Source organism: Mugil cephalus, chromosome 12 (genome assembly GCF_022458985.1).
Source record: "Mugil cephalus isolate CIBA_MC_2020 chromosome 12, CIBA_Mcephalus_1.1, whole genome shotgun sequence".
Lineage (NCBI taxonomy): Eukaryota > Metazoa > Chordata > Actinopteri > Mugiliformes > Mugilidae > Mugil > Mugil cephalus.
The window spans coordinates 4,864,051-4,889,319 of NC_061781.1; the positions used below are offsets into that span (position 1 = coordinate 4,864,051).

A 25,269-nucleotide genomic window follows, 5' to 3' on the forward strand; every position below is an offset into this window, starting at 1 on the left:
AAAGGACGACCGGTTTTGACGACCCGACTGACCTGCACAGAAGCCTAAACTCAACTCCATCCAGCAGCTTTGCGATGAATTAGAACATCAACTGCGAGTCAAGACATCTGTGCTGGATCCTACTAATGCTCTTATGGCTCAGTGGGGACAAATCCATGATCCATCATCTTTAAATTTCATTTAAAAACATGGAATGAAATCTTGATTTCTTTCTCTCGCTGTTTACATTTTAAATATCCCATCTGAAATGTAGTGTGTAAAATAAAGATGGAAATGGCAGTGTATGGTAACATTGTGATGAACTTTGTCCCCTGGAGTCATTCTGTAGTCTTGAATAACATCTAAAATAAGTCTCTGAAACTGTAATAAACTCACTGCCAAGTTGTTTGAAAGAGCGAAAAAACAGACATTATTTATTCATGGAGTAAGGCAGCGAAAACACAAAGCAGCACGAGTAGACAGCGCGTCCATAGGAAAAACATTTTATTGAAAAACATTTTCAGTTTGTAACAGACTGGTGGAATGTGTGTCATTTATCCTTACGTTGAATTGTTTTAAATGTTTGAATGTTAAAACTGTTTTTCACAGCCTGGCCATCTTATACTGTACGGAAAAGGGAGAGGAGGGCTGCAGCCACTCGGTAACTATGACATGAAGAAAAAAAAAGAAAAAGAAAAAAATAAACAGGGGTAGACAAACGAACAATGCAAATATAATACTGTGTTACTTACAAACTGGACTGAAAATCATCATTAACAGAACAAAAAAAGGGGAAAAAAAAAGAAACTAATTCAATAAATATTTATGGTACACACTTATGGCACAAATATGCAGCAGTCGGTTTGGCAACTTTTCTCTTTTTTTTTTTAAACCAAATTACCATGGAAACAGTGCAAAAGGGGAAGGAGTTGGGAGGACATGGGCTTTCCATTGAGCGCTAGCTAAAATACATAGCAAAAAATTCAAATTTTATACAAAACATCTTACTTTAAGAGTTTATAAAAAAATGTTTTTATTGGGTTCTGGACACTATTTACATAAGCTATTTACCAAAAAAGTAGTATGCTCTGTTTTACTGAAGTGTATTCCATTTTTCTGTACTTTTTTTTTTCCATTTACTTTCCTAAAAAGGTGAATAAGGCTATTGTAACAACCCAGGATCCATATACAATACAAACATTAATGTATTTACAGTTTGTTACCTACAGAAGTACGGTGCAAAATTACTGAGTCAAGTGACCAAGGGCTGACCATACGAGCAAGGCATTTTACAGTAGACTGAGGTACTTCTCCTAGCCCATGAACTAAGACTCTCACAGCATAGCTACAACATTTCAGAACAAGTCAGAGCTAACCTGATCAATGTTGGGAGAGTGTTAGTCGAGTAGCAGCTAAGAAAAGGACGCCAGATTCAAAGAAACTAATAAGATTGTCATATTCTGCCGCAGAACGGCAGCAACTAAACAGCAATTTCTCTGTTGTATGTGTGTGATTTATTTTCACCTTTTCTTAAATACTTGTTTACGTGTGTTCCATATGCTTTTTTAATGTTTTCATTTTTCACAGTTTACCTTTGTACTACAGCACATAGTCAAAACGGAAAAGGTTCAAATAATACTGCAAATAATGCAGGAAATGAAAGCTAACAACAGGCTTGTGAGACATACGTTTGCTAGTTTTGTGTCGTTGGTTTGTTGTTACATCTTTCAGTGGTTAAGAACACTTTCCATAGGTGTTTTTTTTTCTCAGAATTGATTAAAAAAATAAATAAGAATTGCATATTTGCAGATTTTGTAGCCTCTCAGAGGCACAAACCTCAGATCATACAAGGCGTGGCTTTTCGGTGAAATTTGATGTTCTTCATGAACAAATGACAATGTCAACAATGGGCTGATATATGCTCTGTGAAAGGCTTATGTCACAATTAGGATCCTAACCCAAAGATATTAATGAAGGTGATGTCACTGAAATCCACACACACACACAAACGCACAGAGAAAATGGGGATAATTGGGTGCACTGGGTGTTCATGGTAAATATCCTTTGGGAGATGCTACACTGAGTGAGTGTGGGAGACACAGCTACTCTGTCTTTGAGTACACCAATGCAAGCTATTTTGGGTGAGATAACTCTATTCCCCTCTGGGCAGGCATCGAGGCCTGGGCCAGCCTCCCCTGGTCCTCCCCCCTCAAGACGGAGTCCTGCATCTGCGAACAAGAGTCCGTTAAAATATGGGACTCGTGGGTTGAGAGATATCAAATAATCAAAAACCTAGATTGCATAATGTGCACTTATACCATAATATATTAACATTACTTCTTCTCCATACCGCCTGACAACACATGTGCTCTATGTGTCTATCATAAATAAATTCTGCTTTTTATTTTTTTTATTTTTTTTTCATCTTTTAATGTACTTTTATTAAATGTACATCTATTTAGTAAAACAAAAGAAGTAAATCAAAAACTCAAAGGTATGGAAATGCTAATGGATATTGAGAAACAGTGACAATGTAAGTAGATGTCCCTGTGCTTTTTTTTTTTTTTTTTAAACAAGAATAGCAGAGCACCGGTCATGCTGATGTTGGGCCCTTAGGGCACCCATAATCACCACTGCACCCCTAAGGGTAAACGATACAGTACCTAGAGCTCTTTCACCTAGCTATGCTAACCTCAACTAGATCTCGGGCCTCTTCTTCACCTGAAGCGTAAAAAAAAAACAAAAAAAAAAACAGTAAGGCGAATTGGATTTCTTATTGTCCCTAACGCTTTCCTGTGTGAAAAGCCCAGGTTCTAGAGGCAAGCCCTCGCAACTAAATCTGACGGGATACAGCTGCTCTCCCATCTTTAGCCATCACCGTGGTCACTGCAAAGGCTGGAGGTACTAAAGAAAAAAATTGGGTTTAAAAGTGCTGCACTATGTAAAATGAAAGTCCTCCAATCTTTGCAAAAGCCACCTGGGCAGACCTGACTTTTTTTTTTCTTTCTTTTTTTTTTTTTTGCACTCCGGGGATATGGTTCTCACACTCTTGCCACTCCTAGCCGCTGTTGGGCCGCTTGTGTTTGAACACCCAACATGACGATGTCACAACAGGAAAGGAAAACTATCTGCACTTCAACTAAGACAGGATATGAAAACCAGATATGACCAAAAACAAAAAAAGGGGAATATATATTTGAAAAAAAAAAAGAAAGAAACCTTCAAGTAACATCTGAAAGAAGTGATTTGAAAACATTTCTGGGAATGAGGAGAACGAGTGTAACCCAAACAGTTCACATCGACTGTGAGAGACTGTGTGTCTGTGCACGTAGGTGAATGTGTGTGTCTGTGTGATGGTGAGCATGTGGGTGGCAGGGCGAACAGGTGATCTCCATGAGTCACTCAGGAAAAGTCCCAGAGAGTGAGAATCTCTTTCCTCCTTCCTCATCTGGCTGGTACATCCAGAGTCTTTCTGGTGAGTATGTATCATGGGAGGGGAGCCATTTTGTGAGTTCATGGTAAGCCCATATCCTCCTTTAACTCTCTCCATTTTTGTCTCTTTTCCCTCTCTTTTTCCAAGGAGTAGTCTCTCTGTAGGTGTAGCCCATTCCTTTATTTCCTTTTGCCCGCAAGAAACGTCACTTCCCTCCAACATTCCCCCTCCCAACTAAAAAAACAACAACAACAAAAACATGCTGTGCGTCTGTCTAACTTTCTCCTCCCACTTATACTCAGTTCCCCCCCCTAGGATGCCGTCTGCAGTGCACAAAATGAAACGGGGAGAGAAGCTGGGGAAAGACGATGTTGCCTTTTCCACTTCCCAAAAGCCCCAGAGAGCAGCAGGAGCAGCGGGCGGCAGCAGCAGCCTTCTCTCCAGCCCTCCGCTCGTCCCGTCCACGCTAACTGTGACTGAACCAGAGCGACAAAGTGTCAGCAAAACTTTGAGAAAGGGGGAAAAAATAGTGACAAACTGTCCGAGGAGAGGGAGAGGAGTGAACAGAGTGAGAGAGACCGAGAGATAGAGCGAGAGTGTTAGTTCACGGGTGTGCTGGCGGCGTTTCGCCAAAACCAGAAGCCCGCTCTGCCCGTGGACTGTTCCAGGTCCTGCTTTTAAATGTTCCACCTCAGACTTTGTAATAGATGTTGGCTGGGCTCTGGGGCGGCATCTCTTGAACTATGTAGACCGGGTGTCCATAGTCCCCACTGACCTTCTCGTAGTGCGGGCAGAAGACGCTGTCAGCAGTCCTGAGCGGAATGATGATGTCGCTGGGCTCTGAGCCGTTATTGTTTCCGCTGCCTCCGCCCCGTTTGGGCGTGGCCAGGGTGCTTAGAGACAGCGTGGCGGCATGCTGTGGCGAGTGCTTGCGGTGCCGCCGCCGGTACTTGAGCAGCAGCAGGACCAGCATGATGATGATGATGATGAAGATGACGCTGCCTGAGGCGATGCCGACGAAGATGGCCACCTCGGAGCCGATGGCACTGGACGACTTTCCGCCGTTTCCGCTGTTCTCGTCGCCGTCTCTGAGCGCCACACCTGGAGAAAGAGCGCCAAACCAAAGTGAGCACAATGACAGTGGGAGTTCATGGTCTGCGGCCTTGTTGTCCAGCTAAACCCTTGGATATGTGTTTGTTGCTGTCACAGGAACGTAACATGAGAAAACCTGAGGTGGCACTTTCGCACAGTTCACCTGATCACTTAGTACGATCCCTGATCTGTTTGTTAGGAAGGATTGGATGCGGGCCAAAAGTTGAACCGACACCTTTAAACAATTTAAATCGGTAGAAGCAGAGCAAACTTTTAGGAGCATTACTCTCCCCAGTCTTTGCTCGCTGTTGCCTTCACCTTCTTCACCATACTTTCATGGTTATAGAAAAGAGTGAAGCTTGTCTATAGGAAGCTTTTGTATAAAGGTCATGTTCCATCTGTGCTATTCTAATTCAGCCAGTGAAGACTGCAACCTTGAAACTAGGGCAAGCAGTCTGTTAGAGATACAAAGGCAGGAGAAATACAGACAAATGGCACTTAAATAAATTGCAGTTTGAAAGGCATAAAAAGCAACTTAATATTCTAACTAATAGCCCCGGAGGAAAGAAAACTGGAAGAAATATTTGATGCCATCATGAGACATCAATTATGAAAGCCAAGCTGTGCTTTGACTCCCAGCGATGGACACACTGATACAGCACTCAAGGGTGAGATGAGAGTGTGTTCCACGAGCGGGCAGGATTACCGCGTCCCATGTCTTTCACCGCTCTCCTGAAGGCCAAAAAATGTTTTCTCTGTGGTAGGGGGTGGCGGATATGGCAAGGCGCAATCTCGAAAGCAAGGACCCTTCCCGTGTTTGACAAGCGGATTATGCTGCCTCAGATGCTCTGCTCATAGCACTCTGACACCCATGTGCTCTGCTAGCGGCAGGGACGGGGAAGGAGAAACACAAAAAGCGTCAGACAGGAAAACACAGAGAGCAAGATACTGACATCTGCGGAGAGCAGTGCCAGTGTGGCTCCAAAGGGCACATCTCTCTGTGCATGAGGTTGGACGGGTTTGTAGAATGAAATCTGAACCACGCCCTCAATGAACAGGGACACGGAGGGAAGGACTCGAGGACTGTTTATGTAGGTCAGCTTGTTTTTGTTCTTGGGCCCTTCCTGTTTCTTTTTTCTGAACACGGCTCACTGCGGAAATTGCCGGTCTTGATTTTCTTCTTGGGCGAATTTTAACTGCAATATAATAGCGTAGATAAGGGCGGTGTGCACGTAGCAGCGCGCCTGCCTGAGTGGTGATTTGATGCAGAAACAAGTGTGTGTCTGTACTTGGAATAGGTCGTTAAAAGATGGCAGACAGCGATCAGATCATTTTCCTGAAAATGTCACTTAAGCGGCGGGTTAAGGCTGGAAGAGAGCCAGCCAGGAGTTACCTTATAAGTCCTTGAGGGGCTGGAGATGCCTATCAGTTTTATGGGCAACATTCAATTACTGGCTGATGAATCGTTGACCTTTCTTTCCTTCAACACACACTTCAGTGCCTCTCACAAACACATACGCACTTAGTTAGCACTGTCTGCTATTGAATGACTAAACAATTGTGTCGAAATGCCAAATTGTTTCAATAAATCCTCCACTCAATTACCACTTCCTCTGGATTTAAACCATAAAGAGATCATCTCACCTGGTTTCTCCAACACCTCGTTGGGGTTATAGCTGTCCTTGCCGTCTGGGTGCTTAGGAGAGGAGGGTACTCTGGTAGGGTACTCTTTGGGTAAACTAGGATCAGAGGGATCTGAAAAGTGCACATGGTAGATACAGGAATTAAAAGGCATTGTCAGTGTCGCTTGTGCACACGTTAAAACAGGGTGAATTCAGGGATCTCTGAATTTCCGAGGGCTTAGGTACTCTTTATCTTATTTATATTCCTTTATTTATGCAAGACTGGTAAAACTGGAGGAGCTGGTGGTTGTGTTTGGGTTCACCAACAGACCCATATGATTTTAAATTCTGATAAAATGAGTTGACTTCCAGAATAGTCACACTAAAGTCATTTGTTGAGCATCTGCTACTATAATTGCCAGCGCCCTCAAGTTGAACCCTGTTCCGGAATCACACTGAGTACTACATTGCTTTTAATAAATCCACTGATTGGTAAGCAGGTCCTTTAAACACTGGGGCTGATTGTCAGAACTATTAAGCAATGGGACCAATTTCCAGGCATGTTCAGCACCTGTTCTCCTCAGAGTGCAGCGGTTTTGATTAATTCTCTTGACCTTCATTGATTCTCAGTAGTGCTGGTGCTGGTGTTGACTAGAAGGCCAACCCTAGGAAATTACCACTCTAGGTGGCAACCAGGCAACTGATTAATGAATAATTATTGTTATAATTAAGTATGGGGTCTGCTTGCTGTGTGGCAGTGCGCTGAATTTCCACTCAGGAACTGTGCATGTATGGACACGGATCACCGGCATTACATGTTTTTCGAGCATCTAAACCTGATTTGCGTGTGCAGAAAGCTGTTTATGTGGAAGAGCGTATTCCGGCAGATGCTGCCAGTGCACATGTGCATGCAAGCATACACAATTGTGTGTGTGTGTGTGTTTGAGTGCATTAGGCTTCCACTAGATTACATTTCCTGCCCCCTCGCAGCCCCAGGTGTCATGGAGACGATGGAGCTGCATGCTGCACAGCCTCCCATGACCTTATTGGGGCATTTTCAGAGTCGCACAGAATTTTTGCAGAATGTATGTGCTGCATTGTGACTGCCTGCTCATGCTTGCGGGCGCTCACAAATGTAATTCAGTGATTCAATACTCACTTTGTCCCACTTTCATGATTATCTTCATGGACTTGGTCTTGCACACTCCTCCCTCCTGGTTGTCGAGGCCCTCCATAGTGCCGTTAGACGTAGCTGCAGCAGACAAGAGTGGGAGAGAGGAACAGGGTTAGGATTAGCTGTCACTGCAAGCATCTGGTCGGGGTGGCATGTGCTGCGGAAATTGCGCTGCCTTATATACCTTAAGCATATCTCCGAAAAACAGCCAGTTCCCAAAGACAACAGAAGCACTCACTGCCTTCCGCCGAGGAAGGATATGACTCATAGCCCCTTTAATGAAATCACAATTTGCCTGTTCATCACCTCAGTCGCTCCTCTCCAGCGGAATATTTCACATCCCCTAAGTCAATTAGCTTGAGTAATTGTGACTGTAATATCTCTAACTGTGCTGATGGGCCTTGTGAAGGAGGCAGTTAAGGGAGGTGAAGAGAGGACTGAGAGAAAACTGCGTTGACAGTGGCCATCTTGGCCAGCCGACGGAAACTCAGCAGCTTATTGTGCATTAGCACTAACGACACTCCGGAGAGCGGTAGCCAGTTATTAAAGAACACACTTTTGGATTTAAAAAGCCCTCCTCAAATGCTCTGATCTAAAACCCAATTTTACTGCCAGGCTTAAAAACGAAGATGTGCTGACAATATGAAATAGAAGGGAAAAAATGTGCAGGGATGTGGACAGGAGGGGATGAGAAAGGGTTTAGGAAAAAATAGGGCACTTTTCCAGGGGAAGTAGTGAAATTAAAGCAACAGAGGGGGTGGTAAATACCTCAATGGCCCTTAGATGAAAAGAGCTTAAAGGATCTAAGTGTTTAAATCCAAGTGAAAACAGAAGTGGACTATTACTAAACTGTATTTCAGGGACAGCAGCCGATGTTGGGATCTGGGTGGGTGCAATATGTGACAAGATGTAAAAGTGGGCTCAGGGAGCCGATGTTCTAGGGGTGTTTTACGAATGAAAACTGCGTTAAAAAAAAAAGAAGAAGAAAAAAATCAAATATGCGTAATTGTGTCAGATATGTACAGACAGGTTCAGTCAGCTGGGAGCCCTTTACCTTCAACTACAAATATATGCGCTCATATGCTTTTACCTATGCTGCCTCTAAAGGCTGCTGGGCAGAAGTGCAACTACCGTGAATAAAGAGTGGGACGAGGAACGAGCAAAGAGGGGAGAGAAGAAAAGGGTAGGTGGGGGTAGTGAGGTTGTGGTCTATCAGGTCAGTAACACAGAGGCTAACGAGCTGCCAGGGCTTAGCGGCTTGGCTTCCCGCCAGCACTCAGTGGCCTGCATTCACTACGACACCCCCCCACCCCTCACCCCCCACCCTCCCAGCACCACCACCACTCCCCTCTGCCTCCTCAGCAGTCTCGAACACCATCCGATCCGGGATGGCCACCTTGCAGCCGTCATCTTCTTCCCTCAGACCTTTGCCCGTCTCCTATCAACTGCGAAGGAGTCGGGGGGAAGGTGCTTCTGATACACCTGATTAAAATGTGTTTTAAAGCTTAAGCCCTGCACAGCCCTTCAATTTCCACTATCCTCGCTCTCGCTTCCTTTTTTTTCTTCTCTTCCCTACCAATCATTTGATCCGAATACCCTTATTTCAATAGGATGGTGATGGGAGCAGACACAAAGAGCATGTTAACAAGGCCTCCCTCCTCCCCACCCTCCTTCTCGCCTCCTCTCTCTCCCCCGTCTCCTTCTCTAGCTGACCTATGGCTTTCCAGTGGAGACCGAAAAGCACATTATAGACAAAGCTCCTTAAAGGCTTGTGCTCTTGTTCCTCTGTGTGTGTTTGGGTGAACAAGTGTGCGTGCGTGCGTTCATTTCATAAACCTGTTCGGGCAACACACACATGAATTTTCCAATGCTGGAAGGATGCCATTAACTACCTTAATGTTGCTTATTTTGCTAACTGATCACCACTGTAAGGGAATGTTGTGTTTGGTTTGCGGTGCATGCATGCCCGAACCCACTTGTGTCTATCAGGTCAGAGTTCGCAGGCTGAGAACTCTACTGCACGGAAGGGCTATTTAGATTTCCATATTGCCTTGTTTCCTCGCACTCTCCTACCTTCGTCTTTCCCTTTGCCCTATATAACCACTTAACACATCAGCACCCAGCAACACGTAAGAGACAAAAGAAGTCTCATATTTTCTTGTCAAGCCAATAAACTGGTCTCTTTCTATCGTGGCTGCAACATTCCCGTGCCATTTCAAACACACTGGAAGAAGAATCCTTTAAACTGGAGTGAGTTAAAACTTTAAACTCCTCTTTCCCTTTAAATGTGGAGTAAAACGCACACTCTCCATGCCAAGGCTGCAGTTCAGGCAAGCCTGACTGGGATATAAACTGAATGTGATTGTTGAATTGGCTCAGGCTGGCGGAATGACTTGGCCTTTCCCGTCCCAGTCAGACCAAGCCAGGCTGGACTGGCTGACAGACTAGCTGGCTAGAGCTAACCAGTTAATCTGAGTCCCTAGCAGACAGATTCAGTCACCAGCTACCATTCACGTTATAGCGCCCAGGTAAGACTCATAGGAGGAGGAGGAGGAGGAGGAGGAGTGTGACCTTCAGAAAGCACAGGGAGGAACAGCAGGAAAACTGAAACGCTGCATCTGATTTTCTTTCAACATTTATAAGACTGTTTTCTCACTGCTTTCCACCGTGGTTAAGATGAGGGGTTTAGGTTTGAAAAGGTCTTACACACGTAGACGTTCACACACACACACACACACACACACACACACACACACACACAAAAGAAACGCACTCTGCAACAGGAGCAAAAAGCCATCAGGAACAATCACTCACCGACTGTGACAAAGTACTTGAGACTAAGTGACAGCTTGAGTGGGTCTGTAAAAAAAAAAACGGGCCAGCACATATACGCACACACACGACGTCACATGCAGTCTTAAATAAATGGTAGCCGTGAGTCGAACGGAGTCGATGGAGCAGCCTGTAACATTTGTGCGAGCGTGCAACAAACCTACAGCTCTCCAGCTGGATCCCACTTGAGTGTTGTAAACAAACAAATCACCTCGACCCCCCCCTCCTTAACTTAATTTTGTCACATTTATCGAATCAAGGGTAGAAAATCACCCCGTGTTTAACAAGACAGTCAATTGTGCGCCGCACTCCAGACTCAAACTAACCCTAACCCTAACCCTAACCGAGCTTTTAACTCACTTTTCTTCTTTTTTCAGGAAGCAGCTACATCAGGGCTAGTGGACGGCTTGGGCTCTGTCACAAAACCACACAACGTTCCAATGGACCATTTGAGTTCGTCTCGCCACGTTATGCCTCACATTCAGTAGCAAACTGTTGAGTCCGTGATCGGTACGCATTGAAATCCCTCCTTGAAACTCATGTTTGATTCAATTAGTGAGCTGTAAGTTTCTTTCTGTGTTGGCCTTCCTTATTCTTTGCTTGCTTCTTTGTATGCTTTGGCAATTCTGTTAAAAATTTCAGTGTACTTTAGAAATAAACTGACACTGACAGACATTCTTGGGCCATATAACAAGAATGAGCTTGTAAATGAGCCTGTGAATATCTACCTGTTGGCGCTTTAAGTGACACATCTACCTAATCGTTGACATACCAGTGTCACGCACTGGGAGCAAGGACACTTCAACAAGAGGGGGATCAGCAAAAAATGAAACCCTGTTTACCACACAATACCTAACCAAACTGCACCTAAGCTTGTTCCAATCTAATTTTACATTGGTTAACTCTGATCTAATGCTGTAGTGTCCTTTCAAATTTTTTTACGTTTCAGATCAAATTGACCAATATTTAGTACATGAAAACATGTCAGTTAAAAGCTGAACCATTTGTAGTCCACCATGAAGGGGCTCGTAAAACTTTAAACTCACTATTATTAACACACAGCGTTCTTCTGAAAGGCAACGTTGGACTGCTCATTAACGCTGTCACGGAGCAAAGGTGTGGCAACAAAGAGATAAATGAAGAGAGACAGAATGAGAGAAAGTGTGTGTTGCACAGAGAGGGAGACGGGAACGGATGAACGGAACATGGCCGCATGTGGGACAGAAAGAGGGACAAGAGAGACAAAGGCAGCTATGATCTAAACGACAAGCATAATTGCCATCCGTTGGGTTGTCGTGGAGCGTGAAGACATCATTACAGTGCTGGGGTTACTGGCTGGTTAATGCCCGTCACGACCGAGTGCTCTAATCACCCGTGATAGGAGGCGCCTTCGGCCCCTTTAGGGACCCCAGCGACCTGACCAGGAACAGGCCGGGGCAAAGCTGGGTCGCCACAAATACCGTAGCTCTCCAATGAACACTGCCAACGCTCGTGCACGCTCTCAAAAACTCACAAACATTTTAAAGTCATTACTTAAATCCACTTAAGATTAAGTTATGAATTTAATTTACAGGGGAGAGACAATTCTGGAAGCTGTGGCAACAACACACACACACAAAAAAAATCCTCCCAGATGCATATTTGCGTAGACTACAGCTGATTAATCCTGCCACCCATTTTCATAATGTGATAATAACCCAACCACCGCTCTAATTCTCTGAACCTGGCTGCATTGAGGTGAACAAAGAACTAACCGAGATCCAATAAGGCCATTCCAAACTCTTGTGAAATTTAATGAGAGAAATGTTCCCCCTTCGGAGCTCCCAGACTGAGACTCTTTTTCTGTTGTGACTGAAGCAAGAGGGGATTAAAGCCTTGATGAAATTTCACTGTGCTTGTCTGTTCTGTCTATAAATGCGTCCCCATCCTTCTTCTGCCCTCTTCTAGCCCTTCACCCTCGTTCCGTCTCTTGCCATACTCCCATTTCTTTAGCTCGCTCCTCTTCCCTCTCCCTTCGGTTTCCTTTTTTCCCTTTTCCTTCTCTGTCTCCCTCCTTCCTCTTTAGCTCTATTTTGCGTTCGTCACTCCTTCTGCCCTCTTTCCCTTCTTATTCTTCTCTTTCTCCCCCTCTTTAGCTCATGTAATCATCTAGCTCACTAGGTTTCCCGGCTGCGGGCCATGCTGCCGCAAACAATCACATCCAACTCATCTGCTCTCCACTGGAGCAGCATTGTGTGCGGCAACTTTAGAAAGGCACCCAGAAATGAGCACACACACACTCACACGCACAGATATACAAATGTGCACACGTGAAAACATGGTGATAAATCCGCACGCAGTGCCTCTTCAAGGCACGCAAGTAAACACTGGGCACACAATTTGCAAATTCACAGCTGCACACCAACGTATCTGTCATGGATGCATCAGAAATATATCCGCAGGCCCGTCGTTATGCAAAATAAAGACTGAGGTGTCCGAAGCTGAGTCATGACGCCCCGTTTATTTCAATGTAATTCAAGTGTGTTTATTTGTGTGTGCGCGCGCTGGAGAGGTCGAAGATAACCATTTAATCTAGCTCTGGCCTTGGCATAATACTCAACACGAGGCAGCACTAATCCAATTGGTTGAGACTCAGATCCGTAGCATTGATGTGGGGGCCTTGGCAATTATGAGAAGAAATGGAGGATTAAACCCTGGTTAATTAATTACATATCGAGTGCTCACACCAAAAGGCTAATGAAGTCCTTGTGGTGAACTTTTCTGAGGCGGTGTCACACACTGACGGCTCTCGGACATCTCTGCTGGGACGCGTTCACGGGAACAGATAACAAAATCACATCTATCTTCCATATTAGAGGTACACGGGGCAAGTGACGCCGCAAGTATTATTCTATTAGCTATCCTGCCTCATTAATTCATCACATTGACACACATGCAGTCGCGGGCCACTAGCGGAGAGTCACGCGTACGCGCACGCGTATTCATCTCCTCCCGTCTCTCTGTGGCTTGTGCTTTTCTCCCGGTGCTGAGCGACGCAAAATGCACAACTTATTCGCCACAATGCAACTGCAGCGCGCCGCTAAAACTGCAGAACCGGGACCAGAGCTAGTCGAGGGGAGGCAATTAACAACAAAAAGTAACACACTCCAGTGGAGAAACAGCTCGCACTCTCCCCTTTTTTTGGGCTGCACATTAGCATTTTGGGTAGCGGCAAAGAGAGGCAGGATGGAGGCAGCGGGGGGGGGGGGGGGGGGGGGTGGGGGGGGTGGGGGGGGGAGCGAGGATGTCAGTGGAGGGCATTTTGCAAGAACTCCAAAACTGGAAGAACTGAATTTAACGTTCCAACGGCTCTTTTCTATTCCGACTTGTTAACTCTGCAGGGTGGTGGAGTGCGTGTTTTTTTTTTTTTTCATGGATGGATGTGGATATCGAGTGCAGACTGTTGTCGCAGGGCCTGCATGCAGGCGTGACTGCGTGTGCATGTGTGTGTAGTATCAGTGTTTGTGCACGTTCGCCCTCATGCGCATGCATCCGCCTGCACCTCCAGCGCCCATGCTGCACTCTGTCATCCACGCGCTCCCTCAAACCGAATGTAACCCTGCCTTCCAGATGCCGATCCGCCACAGAGTGATCCCTTTGAGCGGATGGAGCTCAGACACAGCGCGGGGAGAAAAGGGCTAAGTAAACACCAGCATTGGCTCATCAATAATTAAGAGCAGAGTTTGGAGTCGAGAGCCGAGGAGGAGACGGGGGGCGGGTGATCGCTGCTGCACCTCTTCAGTCAAAAGCCTTTGTAGTCCTTGAGCGCGCACATACAGATATGCAAACCATATCTAATGGTCTGTTCAGCGTCTGGGCAAGAAAAATGTTCAGGCTCAGTCAGACGCTCTCATTTACAGCGGCTCATTTGCCACCAAACCTAATTTATAAAAGGTAAAAAAAAAAAAAGAGCCATTCTCAGACCTTTGATCCGCCTTAGTTGCTCCAGCATATTTGCCTCAATACCTGTCCCACCTGCAAGACACACCTACAAGACCTGCAACAGGCCCCACCATGCAAATAACCTGCAGCTACGACCCATTAGTGACAGAACAGCCACTGTTGCCAGTTTGGTTTTAAATTAGCCTAAGAAGAACTATAGAAACCTGTTTCTCTGAAACTCTGTCAACCTCTGAATCCTATGGAGCCACGTGCAGATCTCAGCAACTGCATTGAGTTTACGTCAGGATCTCCACTGTTTGGTGTAATCCTTTGTTACGCGCACATCTATTTAGATGAATTGGTCTTACTTTACCGCATTCTTCTGTTTGTATACGATTCAGTACTTCCTGATCTTCTTTCATCTTCTCCTCACTCCCCCTTTCTTCCCTCTTCTACTCAGTCAGAAATATGGCCTTCCCCTACTGTGACAGCTCACAGATGGCTGTGGTAGAGCCTCGCAGATGGCCCTATCTGCGGCGCACCCCCCCACCAGCGCCACACAGATGGTTCAGTCCACCTCCCATGTTTCAAACCAGGGGGCCATCGCTAAACCCCATCAGAGCTTCCTCCCAGGATGGTGTTAGTACATCACAGGCAATCAGGGAAGAAGACTAGATGGCCACTTGTTAGCCAAAAATGCATTTGGTGACTGAGAGTACGTATAGTCAGGAGTCACACGGATATGGAGCCTTAAGGGCTGAGCATTGTCGACTGAAGTGTTTTGAATACGCATCTTATTAAACATCACAACAGCCCATGATGATCCTGTTGGATCTTGTTGGAGGCTGGACTACTCACACAAGACAGAGATAATAGACTCTTTGGAACTTCAAACTGCCTGAAAATGTTTATCTTTACATCCTACAGCCTTCCAGTGGAAGAATACATTCGATCTGGGATGTTCAAAGGATCATCGCTATCCGAATAACTCCCTTTTTTTGTATAGATGAAGAGAATATTATTAAGTGCAAACAACCAACTCCGTGGTGGTACAAAACTGCATGTGGATGGATCAGAAAGATACACATGAGTCTACGCACGTGTGGCACTGGCTGTTTAACCTTGCCCAAACTATTTAAGGTGGTGTCTCCCTGAATGGACATGTACTCACAGATTATGTAGTAGTCCTTCCCCCGGAAAAACTCCAGTCCCCACAGATTTGGGCTGAACTCCTGAAACTTCAGAGTAAACTTGACGTCCTGGTCGGGTTTGACGCAGTTGAGGAGCGGTGTGTCAGCCTTGGTGATGGTGCAGCTCTCCAGCTGCTCCCTGGGCACCATGTACACCTTGTAATACTCCACGCCATCTCCCACCCCGCCATCCACGCGAGGGCACACAATGTCCAACTTGTCCCCAATCTGGGGGTATAGTACCACGCCTTGACCTGGCACGAATCTGCAAGGAGACAGAAAAAAAAAGGCAGGGAAAAAAAAGAGGGATATTAGTTAGCCACAGAAAAAAACTAATGAGAAGTCATTCATTATGCATCGTGGATTGGAGTGTTTGCCACAGAGCCTCTCCAAAAAGTCGGCTCAATTATTGATGTGGTAATTACTGATTGTCTCCATTAAATTTAGATGAAGAAGGATAATGGCAGAATGTGCGTGCGTGTGTGTGCGTGCGGCGCAAAGTGACCCTCATATCTGAAGGTAAAATCACTGAGCTTCTCTCCGAGCAGTGGCAGCGACGGAAAGAGCGAATAATAATTAAGCAGATAAATAAGGAGAAGGGAGCGCGCTCGCCGGATGTGAGAGAAACGGCAGAACTATGCTGGCATACGAAACAGAAATATTAAAAAACAAAAACAAAAAACAAAAAGCCTAGTGTGGCATGCCAAATTGACAACAACGGAAAGGCACACGGGGAAAACCCAGAGGCTTTGCGTCTGGGAGTGTGCGCGAAATTCCTTGAATTCTTCGCTTAAAGTAAAATAAAGTTTCCATTTAGTCTCCAAGTTCCTGGCGATTGCATACACAGTCACAGTTGGAGCTTGAGTTAGAGGTGAAACCGTATTTATCTGCAAAACAATTTTGAGTGTTAACCATGAACATCCAGGAGGATTTTTAAAGGATGGGTTGATTACTATGGCAAGTCCAGAATACGTTGAAAATACCCTAATGAACATCTGGCCAGGACCCTTTGTGTTACCATGTACATTAAATATAATATGTATTGGTGTATATTGGTGTATGTATATATATATATATATATATATATATGTGTGTGTGTGTGTGAGTAGAGGCAAGGAGCATACACACATCGAGGCTGCTAGCGACGCTGTCACAAACTATCTTTGTCTCTCAAACACACAAATGCAGACACTTGCATTATTTCTCCATGCCTCCACAACAGCGCGCATCATCCCCGCCGCTTCCGGCGGGAGGACGCACGCGCAAACGCGCGCAAGAGGTACACACATTGATGCACAAATTGCAGCGCTAACTAGGCCGAGTGAATATTTCTTATGACCCCCCCTCACCCCAGCCCCCACCCCCACGGGCGCACTTAGCGGTGGTACAGTGTGTCCAGTGAGGGCCACCGAGTGGGCGGGGGTACGTAATGTCTATGCATTGCAGCGCCATCTGGCATCGTCTTCTCATCTCTGCTAGAGAGAGAGAGAGAGAGGGAGAGAGAGAGATCGAGCAAGAGAATCAAGGTCCTAAGAAAAGCCTTGGGGCATCATTTCAGCACAAGCACCGTGGAGCTGTACGGTGTGTGCATGCGCTGATGCGTTGTGTGTGTGTGAAAAACTGCATTGCTGGAAGGGCTCATTCGCGCATGAAAGTGGGCCCGTGTGTTTATGCGGGGATGCAAGCATGCGTGCCTACGTTCGCCACGTATGTGTATCGCGGCCCATGGTTAATCTCCAGAGGCTGCTCCAGGGGAGCCTTGAATGTAACGATAACACATTCCACGTCCATATCAGGGGCGTTACTAGGCCTGCGGCTTTACAGGGGCACAGGCCCCCACCCAGACCCTGGCACACTGGCACACTGGCAATTGGTGTATTGCCAACTAACCTACAAGTGTTACGCCAAGCCAGGCTTTTGACATTATTACACATATATCCAGACAACTCCAATTAAGTTACGCCAAGTTTTTTTTTACATAAAGTACAAAACCCTTTTTCAGTCGGTCGGTTCACTCATACACAAAAGCCCACGCCCACTGTACGTAAGCTGTAGGTTGATTTGAACACATCTGACACTGCTATCAGACAGGAGGTAGGAGCTCCTGCTCTGCTCCACAGGATGTTGGCTACTAGCAAGAGATCAAACATGAATAAACCAACATGGCACTGTTGTCCATGCGTGTACTCATCTCTTTCTGTCCACCCTGTGTGTCCCGCTCGTCCTGGCAGCGTATGAGATACAATATCAGAACCATTCTATCTTGTTCTTTCACTGTCTTTCCAATTCCAAATGGAGATCTATCAAAGGCAGAGCCAAAAGCACCGGGCTAACACACACCCTTCTCTCTATTACACTGTTGTATTTCAGCCAGATGATTTACAGCTAAGTGCTGTGTAATGAGAGCATTCAATAAATGCTGACAAAAAAATAGTCTGAATGCGGCTTCAAGGATGAGCTGCCAAGAGGCTGATTAATGGCTATACGAGGAATTCTGGATTATCTCATTGTAAAAAAAAAAAAGAAAAAAAGAAGAAGAAGCATAAATGGGGAAAAAAGTCAATAGAGGAGATGAGGGCAGCTCTGGATACAAGTGATGCAAAGAGGGAATGTACGTGTCGGACACCAGACATCTGGACCCGCGGTAGTCATAACAAGAGATTGTCAGGTTGAAAAGATGAGGGGCAGGGGAGTGAGGGAGGGGCTCGCCCCGCTATCTCATGATCGTAAATGAATTTGACCCTGACCCTCTTCCACCGCCACCACTTCCAGACGCTCTTGGCCTTTTACCCCTTCTCTTTTCCAGCCCTCCTTGACTGTTCACCCAACCCCTCCTTTGATTACACCCTCATAAATAGCCGCAACAGCTTTAACATGAGTTAGACTTGTAGGCAAACTTTTATATTATTAAGGCAAAGTTGCTGTATATGCAGAAAAAAAAAAGAAAAAAGAAAAAACTTCATGAAATAATTTAATCATTTTCACTGTATTGATTTCTTAATTAAACACAGTTGATATTTTACCAGAGAGTGTTCAGGCTGTGGGGTGCTGCCAGAATTAATAACTTCTAATGTGAAGAATTACATTCATATTCCCATCAAAAAAAATATATTTTCACTTTGATCACATTGGTCAAAAGGTAGCTTTGCCTTCATTATTTGGATTTCCATCAGCTAATCAATTGCAGATTTTTTTATTTGAAGTCCTTGTGATTACAGTTTCCGAGTGCAGTCCTGGGCCAGTACGTAGTTTACATATATTATATGTATTACATATTGTAATAGTGTGTTTAATCATTTTTTTGAAAAAAAAGCAAAAATAGTTGCATTAATATTATTCTAGCATTTTCCAATTTTCCAAATGTGTGGATCCGCCACTGCTTTCTAATTTTATACGATTTAAAACTGAGTGTCTCTCAGTTCAGTGCTCTAAGTCAGACCAAACAAGACATCTGAAGATGCCCCTCCAGGCTGTGTGCACTTGCGATAGCCAGCTCTTAACACTGCCATGCCACAACAAGAGAATGGCTGGTGGAAAAAGCATAGCCCACATAGAATGTGTAATCAGTCTTCGGCGCGGAGTTAACAGGGCCGCACGGAGCTGCTGGGTCTCGTTTCATCTCCTCTCCAACTGAGCTGTGGGGACATTTGGTGGGAAGGTGAGAAGAGCCACGGGTGCTGGTACTCTTCTGTCAGAACTTTTATTATTCCAGCAAGGTTTCATCACGAAAGGGCACGTATCGCACAAACAACAAGAAGCCCACGCAGCTTTAACTGGATAAAGGAAGAAGACGGATGAAATAACAGAAAGCAGTTCCAAATCACATCTTAAAGCAACGACACGTGGTAATTAGATCATCTCATTTGGCTGCTGTAAATGTTCGGGACCAGTTTGGCTCTTACAAATGGGTGAAAGTGAAGTAACAGCAGTATCGCGTGCTAATTCAGGCCCACAGGTGGTGGTGGTGGTGGTGGTGGTGGTGGTGGTGACAATGGGTGAGTCCCTCACACTTGAAAGCAAATTTGCCGCTCGACATCTGTTTTTCTTGTTTATCTTCGAACCGCGTTTAAATTCGTTGTCCTTCTTTAGTGTGTGTGTCGAGGGAGAGGGGGCAAAAAGAGGAAAATACAGACGGGGAATGAAGCGGGGGTGATTTGCCTACACCTTCTTCCTTGGGTACATCTGTCGGCAGTAAAGTAAAGTTAGATCCGTCTGAAATAAAACTCTTGTCTTCTGTTTTTTTTTCTTCCTTGCACCGTCTCTGTATAACCCCCCTCGGCCCTCTCCCCTCCTGTCGCTCCCTTTTCAAACTTTCTATTTAAACCACTGGATTGTTGGATTTGTGTGTGACCGAATAGAGACACAATGGCTCGGGCAGCCCTCATGTAATCCCCACCCCACCCCGACGTTCTTATCCTGTGGCCCTTAAGTTATGAGAAAACAAAGTGAAACAAGGGGAGGGTGAATATTTACTGCAGATCAAGAGCAACTGTTTGTGACTCTGAATCCCAGCTGCGGAGCAAGGATTCATTTAGGCGGCAGACAAAGAAGACAGGCTCGGGCTCCAGCGAGGGTTAATCCACCCGTGCTCCCCAGCAGCACCTCGACTTTCGCCCTCTGTTGGCTGAAGGGACTCAGGCCTTTACGCTGACTGTCAGCCTGCGCCCCAAACTCACTTCATCCTCTCTGGTTCTGTCTGTGCTCTGCACGTTCTGCCCGTACCTTTCATCCAATAATCCAGGCCTACGAGACCCGAGCGGGCCTAGACATAATTACCCTCCTCATCCCAAGGGACGCAGCGCTTTCTTCCTTTCTTCTCTCTCCTACTCTGCTTAATTTTCCTATTTTTTCCGCCTCTCCCTTTTCTTTTATTACAAAATATTAATCATTAACATTTCTCTTGGCAGTAATCATAAAAAAGCCAGCTTCCAGCAGTGAGAGCTCCATAATGGCAGCACGTCTCTGCGTCTCATTCCTATTTTTTTTTGTTTTTTTTTGTCTTGAATGTAGCTGAATTAAAACAACCGACGGGTTTTTTTTTCTGCTCACAAAGAGAGAGTAGAAAAAAGGTAAGAAAAATTAGAAGCGTTGGGGAGGGGAACTTTCATGGATCTCTACCACCAACACCAACACCACGCACGCACAATAACACACACACGCACAATAACACACTCCCTCAGTCCTTCCACATTCACAAAAGGACCCACAGAGGTGCCCCCGTCCCTGCCCGGTCACAAAGGGCCTTTGGGGCTTCTATGTAATCTCTTAATGAACTGCAGTGGAGGAGAGGGAGCACTCTTTTTACATAAACCATGTAAAGCAGGCCTCCCTTTTGTTTCTCCCTCCCAACTACAAAATGGATTACCAGACGAAGGAGGTGCGTGTGATGCTATGTGCTGTGTCTGTGTGGCGGAGGAGATTTAGGAGCCGAGGAGGAGGTAGTGGTGGGGTCATTCTCGTGTTTTCTTTGTTTTTTTTTTTATAAAATTGTCTTGGGGTACTCACGCATAAGGGCAGTAAAGCAGTAAAACACAAATAACAATGAGGTTTAATTGACACGGCCCTGGGCCCTGTGGAGGGAATTTTTTTTTTTTTTTACTGAAACGTGCAAGCACACACTTTGGTACACATGCAGTGAAAGAGAAGGGGAGAGAGAGGGAGAGCTAAATGTTTCTTCATCCTCTCCCCGAGCCTACACATACACACACAAAGGCATTAGACTGGCTCGGAGCATTCACATGTCTAACATTCATCCTTCCTTGAATAGTCAAAGAGGATGGCTAACACAAACCAAAGGAGAGAGGCAGAGGCAGAGGCAGGGACATCTTGGTCTGCTGAACATACTGCTGACCAAGATATTCATGTTTTACGGGCAAGCAGGCATGAAAAAGTCTCCACAAGCTGCTAGAGGGATCATGGAATTTTGGGTATCCTCTATTTCACCGACACTCACACGGAGAATTGTGTAGAGGGACGGCAGCATTAAGAAGAGAGAATCAAAAGGAGAGATTCTAAATTAAGTCAGGCGTTTCTCGTGTGCTGTTGAGCTTTTGCTTCTGCAAATAGAACCGCTCGCTTTCAAAGTCTCACAAAAGAGAAGGTGCACGTCGTTCGCCCCTGACCTCCATCCCAGACAGAGCGGCGGAGCGGGAGCGCACACAAGACGCGATAATTCCGCCGGAATGCCCGCTGTATTTTTGCGCCTGCCCGGGGTTTACACTTACTCCGGGTGTGGACGCACTTATGTGTTTGTGGAGGTTTTCATTCTTATTAAAATATGAAGCAGGGAGCTGCGTTTACGGCTATAAAACAGAGAAGAAAAATGCGCACGTATGAAAAGGCAAAAAGGTGACATTACACGCTGAAATATATGAATGTATCAAATGTGTACATCGCGCAATCACCGCGGTTTCAACATCGAGACAAACTTCAATGAGGACTGAATGCAGACTATGTTTCCAAAGTTTAAACTTAAACTATAGTCATTAAAAAAACAAAGAAGCAAAGAAAGAATATAAATCATTTCCTGCAGTCTTAAAAAAATAGCTGGTTTGGTGCGTCGCCGCCTGGATACAAACGCGTTTGAGGCACACATGGCCATGGCAGTAAAGAGGCTAGAAGGCCGAGGCTGCCGAATTGAAAGACGAAGAGCTCAGTCCCAACAGACTACACAGCAAATTCTACTGGACGAGGGACACACAGACGGGGCGCGCACGGTTACGCACTGCCGCGACTTAACGCACATATTCAGCAATTCTAAGAGACGGCACGGGAACCTGCAACAACTGACACCTGTTAGACCATCATAACGTCTCCACTGTGTGCATTTCACGGAGGGAGGCGGTGGGCATTTTTGGCTGCGCTGGGGCCCTCGCTGAATTATTGAGGAGTTGGGAGTTTGGCCGTGACGAAACGACCACAAAGACGGGCGCCACCCGCCGGGCTAAAATCAGGGGTGTAGAAGAGATGAAAGACACCTTTTTATTTGCAGAAAAAGACTCTAACCGCCCTTCTTGGCCTGGAGAATTTTGTAGTAGAGCCCTACTCGTGGAAACAAAGACAGGAAAGCGAGAATCGGGGTCCTCTAATGCCTGTTTGCTCGCCTCATTTCGTAACGATCACCCCAACGGAGGTCACAGCTCATCTTTTAAAAGCACAAACAACAAAGCACGGAGCGTAACCACCTCTACGTCTGAATGTATAGTCGTGCACATAAACAGACATTCAGTATTGACTGCAGAGCAGCGGTGTCTATTAAAAGTTTTCGTCTTTCTAACAACATTTCCCGCATGGAGAATTTCAAAATCCTAGTTATGTGCATTATTTAATTTCCCCCTCCCCACACAAACGACAACAGAGCATCCGAGGCCCCGGGGGAGCGTCCCACCAGCTCCGTGTAGCCTCCGCCTCGTCGTGTCGAGCACAAGCTGGATTCGTTTCCCCACAGTTTCTCATTATTCCTCGTGATCTCCGATGGAAATGACACTAAATATATGTGTGATGGGAAAAAAACTGTACACACGGTACTTATAATATGATTACAGCAAGTTCAAACCTCTGCCATACTGATTGATTTGGACCTGTTACAGTGAAATAGAACTGTAAATAAGTAACCTAATTATTTGTCCCAGGAAGCAAAGCGTTAGTCTATGCCAGGGCAAAAAAAGCCCCATCACCAAATTCACAGCAATATGCCCGTAAATGCGCAGCCTACACAAACTCCTGGGCCACTGGGCTGATTCCTCATAACGCACGGCCGAGCGGGCCCTCACGGCGAATTAATAGTCCACCACGGCGAGGAGACACAAACAGTAACCCCGAGCATCTATGACACAGGCGCCTTTATGCTGACACGCGTATTTGGATGCCGGCATTATTGTTCTCGAACCTGCCGTGCGCTTTACCGCGACATGCTACTTTGTTTTCTACTGACTTAGACACAAACCCAAACTCAGTTAAAATGTGTGTGTGTGTGTGTGTGTGTGTGTGTGTGGGGAGGGGGCGAAGTAGCAGAGCGGGCGGGCAAGGAGTGATCGGGGATCTTCGCAAACCATTGATGTTCCGTGGAAAGCACAGAGGTGAGCAAGCGAGCTGTGTTTACTTTGAGAAGAAAATAAACACACTTTCCAGACGCGATGGTATCGCCGCGGAAAACGATAGGCGGTGTCATAAGGGAATAACAGCGCAGGATAAATTCTCGGGTCTTTCAGTTTATTGATGAGATTTTTTTTTGTTCTGCTCGCGTATGCTGACTTGATTTTTTTGCGTGTAAATTTTGAAGGCGTGCATTTTACACAGAGATAATGTCGGCGATCAAGCTAAAATTCAGTTGTTAATTTTTTCAACGGACTCGGGCTTAAAATCGTCTCCAGACGGGAGAGCGTGCTGCGCAACGAGGGCCACTAATCAGCGCGGCTTGCGCTCCACTTACTTGGTGTTTGTTGTGTTCCAGTATATGGACTCCAGGATGAGCGCCCGGCACAAGTCCACTTTGAAGGCAATAAACAAAACTCCAAAATAATATCTCCACATCGAGTCCCCCATGGTTAGCCTGCGCGCCTCCGGTCTGCGTGCACAATCCGTCTCAAAATGACCAAAACTGTGTGTCCACACACACACACCAAAAAAATTTATCAGACGACAACAGCTCCACAATGTGCTGATCGGAAATTCTTCACCTTATATCCACTGGCAATGCGCACGGACCATCATCTCCAAGTGAAGGACCTGCTCCAAAAACCAAAGGCGCACGACAATAGGCTAGTTGACAGCGCGTTATTATTCTCCTCTGTTCGGAGTGCAAGACTTCAATCCGCTGTAATACATCCCTCAGAGAGAATAAAGTGGTGGTGTCCGCTGTTGGACAAAAATAAATCCCTCTGCGTTATAGTCCAGCAATGCACGCCAACATCCAGAGCAGCAGAGAGAAAGGGACAGTGATGGCTGGTGGTGGAATGGTGACATAGGCTATTTCCCTCTCAGTTCGTGCTGGTGGCAGTGAGCAACAAACTGTGGGCTGACAGCAGCAGAAAAATGAGGGCGAAACAATGAGGTCGGATGGTCAAAATGAAGAAAATGATCAAATGTGAGAATGAAAGAAATCAAAGGAGCTGGAATGGAAGTTCTCATTCTAGAGGTCCCTCAACATACAATAAAAAAGAAAAGTGCTGCGGTTCAATCCTGCCGATCTGTCCCCTAGCAAAAAAAAAACCCTACAGGCGCAGGGAGGATGAGACCTCAGCGGCAGCTCCGAAGCCTGGATAGAAAGTAACTGCAAGGAAGCGCGACTGAGAATATTTGGTGGAGCTGGTTTTGCCCATGCCCCGCCCTCGACGCCGCTGATTGGTCCCTGGACTGGGAAGTCAATAGGAGCTGTGCTGTCAGTCAAAGGAGGGCAACTGGCTCAGTAGGAACGAGTCGAAATTACAGCCGAAATTGTGAGCGGGCAGGTGCAAATAGCAAATAAGACTACAGAAACAATTAATGACAGCGTCGCCCTCTGTTTTCCACGCGTTAGGTCATGTTAAAAAAAATATAATTATATTGTGTTAATGACACTGCAGTTAAACAACTTCCCTGTGTGATAACTCCGATCCTCTATGATAAGACCACTAGCAGGTGACCTCAGCACAGAAGAGGCGTTTTTAATTGTCTTAAAAATAAAAAAGGATTTCAGTCCTCAAATAATCATTGTTTGATACTCATATTGAAAACACAGAGAAAAGGTTAATTCCCTCGCGGCTCGCAGGACTGTTTGGAGCCGCTGAACCTACGGAGCTGAGCTCTGTGGCCCGGCTCAGGCTCTTCCGTAGGGCACGAGCGCCCACTCGCGGAAATCCCGCACGAGGACCAACAGAGGGGAGTCGCACAGCAGATTGGAAACATAACATTAAATTAAAATAAAAACACAAAACACAATTCGGCTTCGGCCGAATTAAAGATAGCAAATACAATTTAAAAACACTCGAAATGAAATTCGAGTGTTTAAATGTAGACTGCTTCAACAAGAAAAGTTTTAGTTTAAAA

At 45.7% G+C, this 25,269-nt stretch overlaps 1 protein-coding gene across 1 annotated transcript; it reads right to left on the reverse strand.

Moving 5' to 3' along the window:
• Window positions 1–466: 466 nt before the first annotated feature.
• Window positions 467–24,499, reverse strand: efnb2a (ephrin-B2a). Its single transcript, XM_047600893.1, has 5 exons — window positions 23,675–24,499; window positions 15,225–15,508; window positions 7,286–7,378; window positions 6,149–6,259; window positions 467–4,513 (listed from the first exon to the last, which is right to left on the reverse strand). The coding sequence occupies exons 1-5, from the start codon at window positions 23,785–23,787 to the stop codon at window positions 4,104–4,106; spliced, it is 1,011 nt and encodes a 336-aa protein (XP_047456849.1). The 5' UTR covers window positions 23,788–24,499; the 3' UTR covers window positions 467–4,103.
• Window positions 24,500–25,269: the final 770 nt, after the last annotated feature.